We start from the raw sequence: 14603 nt of genomic DNA on the forward strand, positions 1-14603 counted from the left end.
TGGTGTTCAGAATTTTAATTTTGATAAATAATTTACTATTTTATTTTTTGCCTACTATCGTATTATATATTTTGTATCGTATCGTATTTTTAAAATTTTTATCTGTAGATTTGTCAGCGTGATCCAATATAAAAATTAATTTTACTTGATTAAAATTCCGCGTTTTAAAGCTTTTTGAGCGTTTTTCTATTTCGTATTATAACACAAATAAATAAATATACGAATAAAAATTAAATTAATAAATGCCCACGCAATGAAAATGTCACGAAACACGTCGCTTTGCGTGAACACGGCTGCCCGCGCAATAAATTTCGATGAAATAAATCTTTCGAAATGCGCGATTTAATCAATGTACAATGCAAAATTTATGTTACACAATTCTATTTATTGAGATATAATTTGTATTTTCCATTTTCTATTACCTATTTTAAGTAAATTAATTGCGCAAAATTCCTTCTTTTATGATAGATAGATACTCGATGCTTGAATGTTTATTTATTCGTGAATGTTGATTTATATTTATTTAAAATTAAATTGAGGTAATAAAGGATAAAAATTACAAAAAATTAATTTTGATAGTTATAAATTTGTATATAAATAATTCATTATTATTCATTCCATTAATTATTATTTCGGTATTCGTTATTCTTTATTCTATTAATTATTATAATAACAGTTTTTTGAAGACAAGTTTAATAATATATCTTATATGATACCAACGTGTCATAATTTAAAAAAAAATTATAAAACGTTATGCGTTATTTAGATTAAAAATTAAATTAAATTTTATTAATAAAAAATAAAAGTGAAGTGTTTCAGTCTAGTAAAAAGGTATGCCATATGGTACCCGTTCATTTTAAAAAATATTTATTATTATTATTATTATTATTATTATTATTTTCTGAAAATTCAATAAAAAAATAAAGTTCCGACGCTTGCGTTTTAAATCTGGTGGTGTGCACGATAGGCAGAACCTTGTTCATTTTAGTTGCATTTCTAGCTTATTTATTTTTCTTAAATATAACAAATGTAAATAATAATAATATTGATGATGTTATTGTTACTCTTTGATTTTTTAAATGTTTTTTTATTTTTTTCTAATGTATGTATCATCAGAGAGAAAGCGTAGGCCCCCTGAGAGGGGCCACGCTGTCTTTTTTCGTAAGACGCTTTTTCTAGGCTGTACACTAGCGGCGCGTACATCCATTTTACAGCCTGCCTGGAACTACATGGAAATACGTCTTGCATATAGATGTAATTTATATAAATACAATTTATAACATATAGATATAATTTATATCTATATGCGAGACGTATTTTTATTCAATAAATTGTGGATGTAACACGGACATAAACCAACCATGACTCTTTTACCATCCCGGAAAATGGATGTAACACGGACATGAACCAACCAGGGCTCTTTTACCATTCCGGAAAATGGATGTGGCTATGTAGTTCCAGACAGGCTGTAAAATGGATGTACCCGCCGCTAGTGTATGGCATAAAAAAAGCGTCTTATGCCCTAACTAGACCGGAGAATGATCCTACTTGTGGCTTATCTGAGTGCATAGTTTGACAGGTTAAAATTATATTAAAGTTGACTTCCAATCGTATTAACCATATCAAATAATTTTTTTTATCCAATTAAATCGATTCGGTCGGTCTGTCAAACTATGTACTCGAATGAGCTACAAGTAGGATCATCCTCCAGTCTAGTTAGGGCATTATGAAAAACGGCAGCGTGGCCCCTCTCAGGTTTCTCTCTGATATTACGTATGACCATACGTCGATAAAGTGATTCAGTGAATCAACTTATGTTCTCATCAATGAACTGTTTTACGCTATATGTTGGTAAGACTGATTCTTTGACAGTTAGGTTAGGTTGTACGCAGCTACCATACAGCATGTAAACAAGTTTGTTTATGTGGTAACGGCAAGAACGACGTACGTAAAATGAAAATTATGCGGTAAAGAGGTGTCAGTTAGATATAAAATTGTTTTTTTCGAGATGTAAATTGCGAATGTAACACAGTAACAGTATTAGCAGATATCGCTATTGTCAGCAAGATGAAATTAACGACGTTGAAAGGCATTTTTCCCGATCCCAGTAAGTAATGTAAATCTTTTATGAAATTGCACGAAAGTTCACGAAAAAATACGTTATTTAATAATGCTACAGATGGAATATAATAATTAATATGTAAATTGATGAGAGCAAAATAATGGAAAATTATACGTGTAAGTTTGTAATTAAACAAAAATTAATAACATGCAAAATGTTTTATATGATGTATATTGTTGCTAGAGCCAGTACGGAGGAAGAACTTCATTCAGGAAAATGTAAAAAATCTTCGACGAATGGAACAATGCTTTCAAGCCAATAAAGAAATAGATGAATTACAAAAATTACAGTTACGCAAGCATTGCAAGGTTACAGATAAGTATCAGAATGTATCTGCAAAAGTGGTCACCAGTTTCAGAGAGAAGAAGAAACATGAGAGCAATAACACTGATCTATTGTCAAAAAATAATATTGATCCAATATCAGCTGACAAATTGAAAAATGAAGAACAAATTCAGACTAATGTGCTTGAATCAGAGCATATACTACATCAGAAAAAGCATGCTACTCCTGTGAAGAAGGTTATTAAATCAGTAAACAATAATACAGATAGACAAAAGAGAACCAACAAGCATAAGAGTCAGCAGAAACTACAGCCAAAGATTCCATCTGAATCAAACATCTTACACAGATCTAACAATATTCAAAATGATGTGGATGGACAGAGTACTGTTAAATATAGAAATCAAGGAATTCAGACTTTGGATACAGATGTAGAAAGTATATACTCTGACGGTGTTATTCGGTAAGTTTGGAGAATATATAAATTTTAGAGAATTAAAAAATATTAATCCTACATTTATACAATTTCTTTATTTATCATTTTTAACAAGATTAATTTATTAACTCTCTGATTAATTATTAATCTGTCAATAACAGAAAACAACGTTATTAATTGTAAAACTATATAAAGACTATATATATTCTTGCTTAACTGGTTTTTGTCAACAGCTACCCCTCAAAATACATTACAAAGCACGATGAAACGGCGAATAATGGCGATTTAAATCGGCAAAAGGAGAAAGCTTCAAAAAAACAATCTGATTCTCCTACAGATAGAGGCGATATGCGTTCTCTTGAAGACACGCAGAAAGTTGACTTACAGAATTCTGTATCACCGGCTAAAGATGAGATCGACTATGTTAAATTGAATAAAGAACGCATCTCTGTTGCTAGCAAGCTGGCGACGCAGCTGAACAATGGTGTACCACCTCCTAATTATCGCAAGGGAGTTGTTCCTAGGTACAACTAACGTTTGTTTTCTGTTTTTTCTGATTTTAAATTATTTGCTTTTTCTATTATCTTCTCTATTTCTTGATTAAGTTTTATATTGTAATACTTTAAAAATATTTTGCTCAACTACACTATGAGATCGATAGTTTTTCTCATTTTTTAATATAAACATGATAAAATATAGCGGATATAGGGCCACTTTTTCCAACGTCAGTTAACATTAACCGACGATTTCAATTGGTTAATAGAATTGCTAACATGAAGAGAATAAAATATCTTCATTAAAGGTGACAAAAATTTTAAACTTTTTCTTTTTTGATGACCATATTTCATTCATGTTAGCAATTCTATTTATGTTAACAAATTAAAATCGTCGGTTAACGTTAACCGATGTTGGAAAAAATGGCCCGTAGTAAAACAGCGAAATGTGAGTGCTTGTATAATTATCGAAAATTAAATATTGGTTTCACTGATGTAAAAATTAATGAATCAGATGACAAATGAATGTAATTAATTAAATATTTTTATAACAATTTTTCGAATAGATATCTTCGAGAAAGGAAAGAAGCGCAGGAAAAGGAACAAAAGGCCAGAGCGGAAGCACTTAATGTTGATTGTCCAGAAGGTCACGTATCCTTACCTGATAATGAACGTAAGGAAACGTTGCGACTATTAAAAAAAAGTGCGTATCTCGTAAACAAAATTTGATTTAATCATGTTATTTCTTTTAAAAGTTAATATTTAATTTAATTAATTCAACAATGTGCCTTTGATGCAGATTATCAAGATTATGTCAACGAATTAAATATGATGCCTATAAAAACGGATACTCTCAGGGCACAAAGGCGTAAGATGGAAATAGAGAAGCAATTGAATAAGCTGGAAGAAGGAATCAAAGTATTCTCGCGTCCTAAAGTTTATGTGAAAATAAATGCATAGATTGCATTGTCTCAAGCAGAATGTGACATGAATCTTTAGAGATATTTACTGTCCATGTTTCAATGCATCATGCATTGTTTCAAGGATCCAATATAACGTACGCGATTGAACTATTTCATTGTTGTAAAATGACGTGAATTAGCTGTACATATTTTTATGTGTGAAAAATTGACTAGTTGAGTCTATTTTTAATGCCTAGCATCTAGAGAGGTTCTACGAACGAAGAAAAATACACCAAACTATTTTCTTATAAAAATTCACACACTTTGGATTTTGTTGACAATTTTGTAGATAGAAGCATGATTGATTACAAATATAATAAATGATATTTTATTTAATAAATTAATAGTGAAGCTATATGTCATTATTTTTTAACCGGCTTATTTCGCATTTCTACAAAATTTTTGTCAATGGTATGCACAAAAGATATTGGATCAAAATGCAGTCTTCCTAAGTTATAAAATATCTCTTCATTGTTGTACCACTTCTTTATATTGAACTCTTTAAAGAATATTGCTATCTCTCTTTCTGCAGATTCTGTCGAATCTAAAGTGAATGATATTAGTGTCCTTTTCTTTACAAATTTTTTCATTCAATTAAATATTTTTGATATTTTGATATTTATTACCAGATCCATGTGCAGCATTCCTAGTATCCGATAAACCAAACATTCCTCTAATGGTATCTGGCGCATTGTATTGTGCTTGATAAACTTTAGTAGGGCCCATTAACTGTCGCCACTTAACAACAGCGTCGTGTTCTGCCAGAATGTAAATATCAGACGGACCACTGCACATGAAAGTCATCAAGCGATTGTAGAAGAACTTGTCTTTGTGCTCCCTGTAAAATAACTCGACCTCCTCGCGAGATATCGTCGTTCTACGTGATTTAACAACTTTGAAGTTATTGTCGATTATTATATCACGAATCTTCTGAAAACTCAAGACAAGTTTCTGTCATAATTTCTCAAATCTGGACATTTTTAAATTGAATTTTTCATATTCTGTAGAATTCAACTTGCATTGTGTTCCTTAAAATGAGGTTAAGTTCGTACCTGAAGAGCGAAGGGAGATTTAACGATGTGTGGCTTGAGTATTGCCAATGTCAACTGGAGATATTTTTTCGATTGCATATCAACATCATTTCGATCATTTAAAAATTTTAGGAGCAGCGCGATATCATCGCGCGTGCAATCAATACAGGGACGCGACTACCACGTGTCTGACATAACGTGTTTCCGAAAAACACCGTACGTCGCGCTCATTCACAATCGAAGTGGAAATGCTCAATGTGTTTGACCATATAGCGACTTCTTACTACTGTTACAAATTTCTGAGAGAGAATCCTTTAGATATTAATATCTAATTATAAACCATTTGTAAGTTGTATATTTAATTTCTTTTTTAATTCTTTTTGCAACAAATATCGTAAATCTTTCGTTCACTATTTAATTGTTTTTTATTTGAATATCACAATGCTTTATATTATTTTTATTTGCTCAAAATATTACACTAATTACTACTGTTTTATTTTACAGATTAACTATAAATTCTGTTTTAACAGAGATGTGATATTAAAACTGAATAATATTGAAGTAAGGAAAACTTCGATATTTTGAACATTGTACATTACCATTCCTAGATGCGATCAAAGAGACAACAAGACGAGGAAATACACGAGGAGAGACACAAGTACGTATATTCTCTTACACCTGTTATATTAAAATATTTTCTATTTGTAATTATTTTAATTATTAATTAGTAAAACAAAATAAAATGGAAAGAAAAACGCTGTAAAGCAGTTAAATAGGAAACAATACGTAATGCTGCCAAGTTGCATTGGTAAAAGCCAGCCACTATCCTCCCGCAAACCCCTTTCGTCCGCGACCCACCCCTTGTCAGACGTATCTACAATTGCTGATCTTACTTCCCTTTCTCTCCTGTTGCTCGTCCTGTCATCCCTTCCTTCATTGCTTGCATCTTCCTGTCTCTTTCTCCCCTTTCCGTTTCTGGTATCCTCCGCGATACCGGGAGAGAGCCATTCGAAGTACAATGGCTGGCTATAAATTACCTTGGAAACGCTAGCATTAGATCCTGCCGGATTCACCCTTTATACAAAGCCGCCGCTCACGAGAGAGAAAGGGCTTAATTGAGCGACCTCGATATAGGAATCGCGATACGAATCGCTGTTCGAGTCGTGTCCTCGTGCTCGTGTTAGCAAGGAGGCTTGTTTATGCTTTCGAATAAGCCGAATCTAATTTAGTCATGAAAAAGAAAATTTCTTTGTTGTGAAAAGAATAGAGAAAAGTAGAAACTCATCATAGAGAATTTAATTGAATTCATGATTTTGCATACCGTATTTTATTCTTTTTGTTTGTATCTCATTATAGAGAATACTTAGAGGCGGCGAAATATTAACTGTTAATGAAACTCTACCTTACAAATATTTTCTAAAATCAGATAAAGTTTTTAATTGCATCTTTTCACGGTCTTTTGATTATGTGTCATTTTTTTTTCTTTTTTTACAAATATAATTTAAACGTGGGTTGAGATATAAAAGATCTAAAGAAAACTTTAGAGTTTATAGAATACAGAAACTTTGGTACTAGAAATGTGATTTTATTCTAGTTGTGGAAAATTTAATTAAATTGCAATCTTTTAATACATGAAAAAAGTAAAAGAGCAATAGCTAAAACTTTACGAATCCTTTTTCATATTCCTGCAATTGGATTTATTTATTTCGCAACATTCTGTATATCGATGTCGCAAATTTATCATCACGATAGCATTCATCGAGAAAAAATCTTGCGCCTTTCGAATTGATTTATCGCAACTAATTCCTGTCTGAATGGTAATCGCATGTCGCGCCCGTTCTGCGGTCGGTCTCGTCGTTAAATTCATATACACATACACGCGTGTGCACACATCCAGGTAGCGAACGTAACGAGAACGAGCGAGCGAGTGACAAATTACGAATAAAATATTGATTCACCCGCTGCGTTGTGCCGCCGGTTTGTCGGCACGAGCGTTACGCCGAATTAATGTACCAGCGTATAATTGCACTACCGTTTGTATTAATTACCTGTTCGCGAACTGCGTCAATCTCGAATTGCAATAGCACGGTCGTATCTCGGTTATTCAAACAGACTGCATCCGCCGTAGCAGTCCTCGTTATAGCTTCTTTTAGCAAAGAATACGTCAATTTCGTTAAAAAAAAAAAAAAAAAAAAAAATTGGTTGTTTGCTAGAAAATATAAAAAATAAATAAAACAATGATTTTAATAAAGAAATCAATGCTTTGATGGGTAAAATCATTGATTCAATTTAAATACGAATCTCTTAGATGTAAACGTGCAAATGAAACTTGAAAAGAGCAGATTAAACAAATCGCCTGTCACGTTATCGCCGCGGTTATCACCGGTGCTCATGACGTATTGTCGGATTATCCGGCTCGTTGACCGTGTAGCTGTAGTGGCGGACGGATGATTCACTGAATAAAAGAATACAAATGAGATTGCGGAAAGTTTCAAATCGAATTCCAGTCGGAGTTTTACGAGCGGATTGTCCATAAAAGCGGCGAGTCGTGTTTCGTGTTTTCTCAAACCCCTTTTCTCCTGTTTGGACCAATTCTAGGTCGCTTTGGGCTCACCTCTCTCTTTTCAGCTACCTCTTATTTTCAAACTCCCTTTTCCTGCGATTGTACGACGGCAAACGACAACAAACGGCTTCTTTCGGCTTCTCAGAAAAACAACTTTAATCGCCTCCACCTTGTGCAGCTTGGCGCTTGTTACCGAAAAGCGGGGGATTTTCGTCGTTGAAGGGAAAAAGTGATGATTGTGTTGGCAGAGTAAAGCGTAGCAAGCGGGGAAATAACTCGAAATGAATACAAAATCGATAAATATAAAGTCGATAAAATATACGAACTTCAAAAAAGTTTGGCGAATGAGGTAGTGGCGGTAAAAAATCGATCTCTCGCTCTCTCTTTGAATCTATAGAATAGATCTATGAATAAGATAAATTTACGAGAAATTCCTTCCGTGTAAAAAATTCAGACGTGGGCCGTCTAAAAAATTGACCTCCCTTTAATAAGTATATTAAAAAAAATCACACAGTTTGCTTTTACATCAGAAATGCGCGCAAATATTTATTTTGCGATAGGAAACGAGTGGGTGAGGAGTCAAAAGTTAACGGAGAAATGCCAGCGATCTCCTTAAGAAGTTTATCTACGGACGAATCTTTGGTAACTTTAACCGTGAACTTTCGCCAAAATGTTTTCCCGCAGCTGCGAGAAACTGTTCTCCGAGTATTTTTGAATAGTCCGGAAAATTACCAGCAATCAGCTGAATATTACTTTTTATTGAGACTCTGTGTGATATGTGCAATTTTAGCGGATGCGTAAATGCAAAATCTGCAATAAATAATCCGCGCTCTGTGCACATTTCATTACAATTTGTACAAAACAATAAAAATATAAAAATAGTAATCTAATGGAGAAATTTGTCTAATAGACAAAAGAAAAAAATATGAAAAAGATAATTATTCGTAGAATAATAAAATCGTATAAATATAATTTTGTAATATATAAAAAATAGTAATACACATGCAACAGAAAAATGTTTTTACAGATAATAAAAAGTTTAATATGAAACTTCTGTTCGTCTAGATCACTCTGTATTTATCATGTATCGCTCTTTTGCGACGTAAACTCTCAGTTTCAGTGATTAATATCAATGATAGGCGTTAGAACTGTTTTTTCGTATCGGAATGCGAACAATAAGTTATGCGAGATATCGTACGAAGGGTGCGGAGAAATCAGGAACAAGCCGGGAAGACTTAGTTCGTCCCTTAAATCTGAACGACTTGAGCCAGATTTGCTGAAGATTTCGTCCCTTCCCAAATTCTTGTTCGCGGAGGGCGCATCTCCGGTCTGAGAGTACCACTTACTCATCCCGTTCTCTCCCTTTGTGGTCACCTCACTTCAACCCTCTCCATCGTTCATTAGCACTATTCCCACGATTCCTACTTCTCATTCCTATATCCTCAGAAATGCAGCTAATTTGGAAAACGTTAAAGCAATCCTCTACTGCATCCGTTCTTTATCTCACGGAAGGCGTGAATCGACATAAATAAATATATTATACAATAATTTAAGAGCCAGAAACTTTAACGAAAGTTGTAAAAAGCTACAAAATATAATTGGCGCAAAAGAAGTATTAAATATAACCGAGCCTTAAAACTAAAACATGTCACTCATTCCAGTTTAATTGCTTTAAACTTTATTATTAGCCAGAATATTAATGCCAAGTATGATGCGCGAACCGAGCAAAAGAAAAAAAGAAATAACAATTTATTCATGAACAAATTCCTTCGCGAGGTATCTCACAGAGTACTAAAAAAATCTTATTTTTTCAACATAATGAATATAAGTAATAAAAAATTAAACTTTTTCTCATATTGAAAATTATTGTAAATTAATTGTTGGAAATTCTTTGCGTTAAAGTTTAATAAATTATAGATCATATTGTGATTTTAATATTGAAATAGATCATTTTCTATATTAAAAACTCGAGCTTTCATAGATGCCATTCTACGAAAACAACTTTATTATAGATACGTAAAATGTCGGATATTCTAAGCTCTTTTATTATCGTATCTTTTGTTTCCAGGCCTGCTTCAATTTTTTCGGCGCTAATACCACTCTCGTCCTTTGAGTCGGGTTAATCCAGACGCCCTTGTGAAGCTCAAGACTATCTTTAAGATTCCACCCTGCCTCTCTTACGTTGTCGGCGAATTAAATTTCGTCCTTGCGCTTTTCCCTCCGACGCAGACGTTCCTTTGAGCATCCTTCGAGGCGAAATTCGTTTACTTATGGGGAACGTGATGAAAAGGCGAGGACAGATGAGCGACCGGACAGAGCAACAAGACGAGAGCTGAGAAATCTTTGACTGATCGAATAAAAGTAGCCGTCCCTCGGGGATAACTTGCGGCTTGACGTGACAGGAGAGTGAAACCGTCGAGGGTCACGGAAAGACACCCGGTATTCAAAGGAGGTAGTATCTTTAACAGCCTCGAGGGTCCTCTCGAGAAACGGCGGCACGAAAAGCGCTTACCGTACGATGGTTTGATAACGGAAAGAAGGAAGGAACGTCTAACATCGCGGGAGGATCTGCGAAACTTACACGGGTAATATGACAAAACGATTTTTGTCTCAGGGACAAGAAAGAAGTTAGTTACAAGATGTTTAATATTGAAAATTACCAAGTTTCGGAAAACGGCGACGTTCAATTAAACTTTCGCCGAAGAAAAATAGTATCCAACCGGGACTACGGCGCTCTGAAGTTTGATGAAAATCTTATGAAAACATGTGGTATACGTAACTGAGATTATGATGTGCCGCCCGATTACCATCTACATATAGAAGCATATTTATTTTTTTAATGTAAATCATCTTCCTGCACAATTTTTTAATTTCCCGCGATAAATATTTTAACAAATAATCTTCAAATTAAATTTTCCTTAATATATGAAATTTTTCTTCACAATTTCCTAATTTTAACGGTAAATATTTTAGCAAATAATTCTCAAATTAAAATTTATGAAGGAAAAAACCCAATCGAAGTTAATTGAAGCATAATTTTATCGATATATTTACACTTTACTCAAATTTCCTTCAATAATTTAGTAAGTCAAAAACTATTTCTGCCTCGATAGTGTTCAACAAAATTGACTCCAAGGTATCTCAGGAACTCTTGCAAGAATAAAGGAGCAGCAATAATTCCGGACTATCTTGTATATATACGGTGGCGGTGTACACGCGTTCTCTATTAACGCGTAAATCACGCGTGTGAAGGTGCAGTTTCATTACAAAAAATTTATAACCACCCCCCGTTACCACTTTCGCCGCTTTGCCGAGAGTTGCTATTGCCTTTAGCTTGCACGCGCCTGCACGAAGGGCACCGATTCCCGTACAAGAGCGATAAAATGATGCTCGCACGACGACGATCTATCTCCGAGGTGGCACGAAGAAACAGCACGGCCCGAGTTCTTTATCGTTTTTAATATTTTTCGCTCCCGCAGGCGACCCCGCCAACCTACAAGCAGTAAGTCTACGGGGATAAAGCGAGTTTTCCATGCCTTAGGCTAGAAAACGTGGCCCTGCAAATGTAAACAGGATCGGCAAAAGGCGTTAAGCGAGATGAACTTCTAAGGTGCCGAAGGAAATACAGAGTGTTCCTACTCTTCCAACATTTCTTTTGCATGTAAGTTTTTCATCTAATCCGATCAAATCGATCGGATTGTTATATTTACGGATAATTCTAACCTTTGGCCTTTCTTTTTCTTTTTCTTCCGGGAAGAAAGATTTATATTTTAGTAAAAAATAAAACTGCGGAATTATAGTCTATGTGCTTGTAGCATACTTTGTTATATTTCTACGGCTGTTTAGTACCTTCTCTTGACTCGCATTCCTAAATCTGCTCATGCTTATATTCCTCTCCATCTCGAGTCTTTGATGTAATATCTCGCATGGGGTGCAGGAAGCCATAAAGACGAACCTGGTGAGGCTAAATATAAAACTGCACCGTAGCGACAGGCATAAAGCTTCCAACAACACGGGGAGATGTAGCAAAAAATGGCGAGGAGGGAAAACCAGCGGGGACAAATAAGTCGTGCCGAGCAAAAAATCGCGTCACACGCCTCTTCATCCCGCCAAGAATTTCTTTTACCCTCCCTTCTCCGTCGCCCGTGTTCACCCTCCTTGCTATTTACTCCTTTCATTTTATTCCTTCACCCTCGTTTCTTTTTCTCAACTTAAGAAAAGTTGTGCAGTTTATTTTTCTTCCGGCCTTCGATGTATAGGCTGTCTTGGAACTCTAACCATTCCTCTCAACTAAAGATATCAAATACGCAATAAATGAAGAAAAATGCTGGTTGTTTCAATATCGGGACATCAATTTCTACATATAAGCGATTGAATACTGAAAAGCTTAAAAATACGCGTATAGGTAATATTTTTTTTCAATAATATACGCAGAACACACGACAGTACGATTCTATAATAATTGTTATTATTGTTATTGGTTTAACGTATTTGTGTTCAATTTTATTTCGATCAGCATTTATATTGCTTATCTTTCCTATTGCGTACGTTACACCAATTGAAAATGCTAGTAAACCGGAAGTAACACATGCGTTATGATATCATTAATTAAGGCAATAAATTCGCTAATGAACTAATTACGATTTGCAATACACCAAATTTTCAAGTGAATGCTAGAATGGCGCGTAATTTATTTGTTTATTCAATGAAATTGAAAAGGTCTGGTATCAGGCGCAATAACGAATGCGATAATTGTTAAAATTAACGACGAGAAATTACTAAAGTTTATCGATTTGTACCATTATAGATATGCGTTGTAAAGTTAAAATAACTAAATATACCTACTTTTTGATCAACAAAGTACACGAAAAAATATCTCGAAACTAAGAGCTTAAGAAAACTACTTAAACTAATTATTTCAAAAAGAAATTCAACCGGAATTATACGGATTTATTATCTAGATATTAAGAAGAAAAGTTTTTAGAGTTTAAAGAAAATATAGTGAAAGAAAGCCTCTCTTTTTTTTAAAGGCTTTTTAATTCTTTTTTAGTCATTAGAGATCTTAAATTAACTTTCTTTGTCGATCGCATAAATGTTCGTTGAAGTATTGCACGAGTCATTTGTCCTTGGTCCTAAACCGAGTAAATGGCCTGTTTCTCGGCAGCGTTTATAGAATGAAATAGACTTTATCGATCAATAAGAGCGGCATTAACGAAAGCATTTACGAGCGCGATCTCGTCATAAGGTGAGAAAAGAGACCGGCAAATAAATCGGCGGTAAACGACCGGCGCGATTTATTCGCTCGTCCCGGAACTGAGAGCTGAAAAGAGGCGTTTCCGAGTGGCAATAACGGATGGGATAATAATTGAAATTAGGAGGCGGCGGCGGAAGAGCTAATACGCTCGAGCGCCGAGAGTTGTTGGTCGAGTCCGTCGAGCCGGCAATTAAATCCCTGACATATCGCGACCGCGATCTCCGCCTTAAGCCCGTACCATCGTCTCTGATGGAGACCGCGCGGCCCTTCTGCTGCAAAATGGCCCCGTGAATTTGCCTGCATGTGAATTACGCACTTCGCACGCTCAAGATCGCCAGATGTCTTGAGAGAAAGACCGGTGCCCGACCGTCGAGTCTGCTGCAAGCAGCACGGCTCGCGAGAAAATAATTATGGCGGTGAATGAAGCAAAGGCGAAAAGAATTTTTTTTTAAGAAATATGTAGTATTTAAATTTTTTCATTTTAATATTTAAAAAGGACCTACAATTTTCTAATTGCTAATGAAACTCTGCAATCGTATCTTTAAATATATTCCGCAAAATAAGGTAACCTTAATACTTATTTAAAACAGCAATTTGCTCAAGTACTCTTTCTCGAACCGTTATCGCAATAGAAATAACCAGAAATAGAAGTAACCAACAATAGTCCAATCTACTTTTTTAAGAGCTTAAGAAAATTAGCCTTAAGATTCGGAAAATTTAATTTCAAGCTTAATTTCAGGTTTAATTTAAACTCAATCTAAAACTGTTTGCTTCAGATTTAAGCTTCCCCTTTTTCGCTATTGCTTTATTGTAAAATGTAGGAAAAAATATAAAAATTCTTTATAAAATTTTTAAGTAAATACGTGACGGCAGACGAGTTTCTCGCGAGTTTGCAATCTAAACGGAGTACTCTTCAGTACAATGCCTTCACTTTTCCATTTATTCATCCCGGTGCGGAATAGTATTCCCATCGACGATCACGTCGTTATCAGGACCGTTGAAAAGAAAGAGATGCAAGATATCGATAGAGAGAGAAATAAGTTGGTGACAAAGTAGGAACAACGAGCAGAGAGCGAGCGGTGCAAAAGCAGTGCTTTTCCTGGAACGATAGGCATCTCCAGACGGTCTGCGATGAACTACCCTTAACCGTATTCAACTCCTCGACCCTTCGACGGTAATAAACGACTGTCTAGAGTGCATAAAGAGCGAATTCGACTCGCGAGGATCTTTATGGTGTCCCACTGACAAACGGTCTGGTACTTGAGCGCCTGATCTTTGTCAAGATCGCAGACGGACTGCCTTCCATTTCATTTTGGCTGTCTTTCAGCACTTTCGAGTTCGTCTACACAATATCCTGGTGTCGTATTGCGTTAACACTCGGCCGCAGATTCCTTGATAAATCGAGAATGGATTTCATGTCAGCGAAAATTTTACGGGACTCCAGTTTTCTTTCTATGAG

The 14603-nt window shown here is 35.0% G+C and overlaps 2 protein-coding genes across 4 annotated transcripts; one reads left to right on the top strand and one right to left on the bottom strand.

The window, feature by feature from the left end:
• Positions 1-1527: 1527 nt before the first annotated feature.
• On the top strand, positions 1528-4651 carry LOC105668506 (origin recognition complex subunit 1). 2 transcript variants are annotated; one of them, XM_012360927.2, is made up of 6 exons: positions 1528-1755; positions 1873-2107; positions 2306-2867; positions 3074-3364; positions 3901-4037; positions 4134-4651. In XM_012360927.2, exons 2-6 carry the CDS (start codon positions 2068-2070, stop codon positions 4292-4294), a joined length of 1191 nt encoding a protein of 396 aa, XP_012216350.1. In that variant the 5' UTR covers positions 1528-1755; positions 1873-2067; the 3' UTR covers positions 4295-4651. The 2 variants fall into 2 exon arrangements, with proteins under 2 accessions (XP_012216350.1, XP_067216120.1); XM_067360019.1 differs by lacking the exon at positions 1528-1755 and adding an exon at positions 2180-2238 and having other exon boundaries at positions 1821-2107.
• Positions 4602-5568, bottom strand: LOC105668507 (nucleoside diphosphate kinase 6). 2 transcript variants are annotated; one of them, XM_067360048.1, is made up of 3 exons: positions 5349-5568; positions 4923-5226; positions 4602-4831 (listed from the first exon to the last, which is right to left on the bottom strand). In XM_067360048.1, the coding sequence occupies exons 1-3, from the start codon at positions 5424-5426 to the stop codon at positions 4659-4661; spliced, it is 555 nt and encodes a 184-aa protein (XP_067216149.1). In that variant the 5' UTR covers positions 5427-5568; the 3' UTR covers positions 4602-4658. The 2 variants fall into 2 exon arrangements, with proteins under 2 accessions (XP_067216149.1, XP_012216354.1); XM_012360931.2 differs by having other exon boundaries at positions 4602-4840.
• Positions 5569-14603: the final 9035 nt, after the last annotated feature.

This window comes from Linepithema humile, chromosome 7 (assembly GCF_040581485.1).
Source record: "Linepithema humile isolate Giens D197 chromosome 7, Lhum_UNIL_v1.0, whole genome shotgun sequence".
Taxonomy (NCBI): domain Eukaryota; kingdom Metazoa; phylum Arthropoda; class Insecta; order Hymenoptera; family Formicidae; genus Linepithema; species Linepithema humile.

Excerpts from the sequence above, each read along its gene's own strand:
- LOC105668506 (XM_012360927.2), top strand. The coding sequence starts at position 2,068 with ATGAAATTAACGACGTTGAAAGGCATTTTTCCCGATCCCA. Across the intron at positions 2,108-2,305 it reads AGGCATTTTTCCCGATCCCA|AGCCAGTACGGAGGAAGAAC; the intron begins GTAAGTAATGTA and ends TATTGTTGCTAG. Across the intron at positions 2,868-3,073 it reads TACTCTGACGGTGTTATTCG|CTACCCCTCAAAATACATTA; the intron begins GTAAGTTTGGAG and ends TTTTGTCAACAG.
- LOC105668507 (XM_012360931.2), bottom strand. The coding sequence starts at position 5,426 with ATGCAATCGAAAAAATATCTCCAGTTGACATTGGCAATACTCAAGCCA. Across the intron at positions 5,227-5,348 it reads AATCTCCCTTCGCTCTTCAG|AAGATTCGTGATATAATAAT; the intron begins GTACGAACTTAA and ends TTGAGTTTTCAG. Across the intron at positions 4,841-4,922 it reads GAATGCTGCACATGGATCTG|ATTCGACAGAATCTGCAGAA; the intron begins GTAATAAATATC and ends CATTCACTTTAG.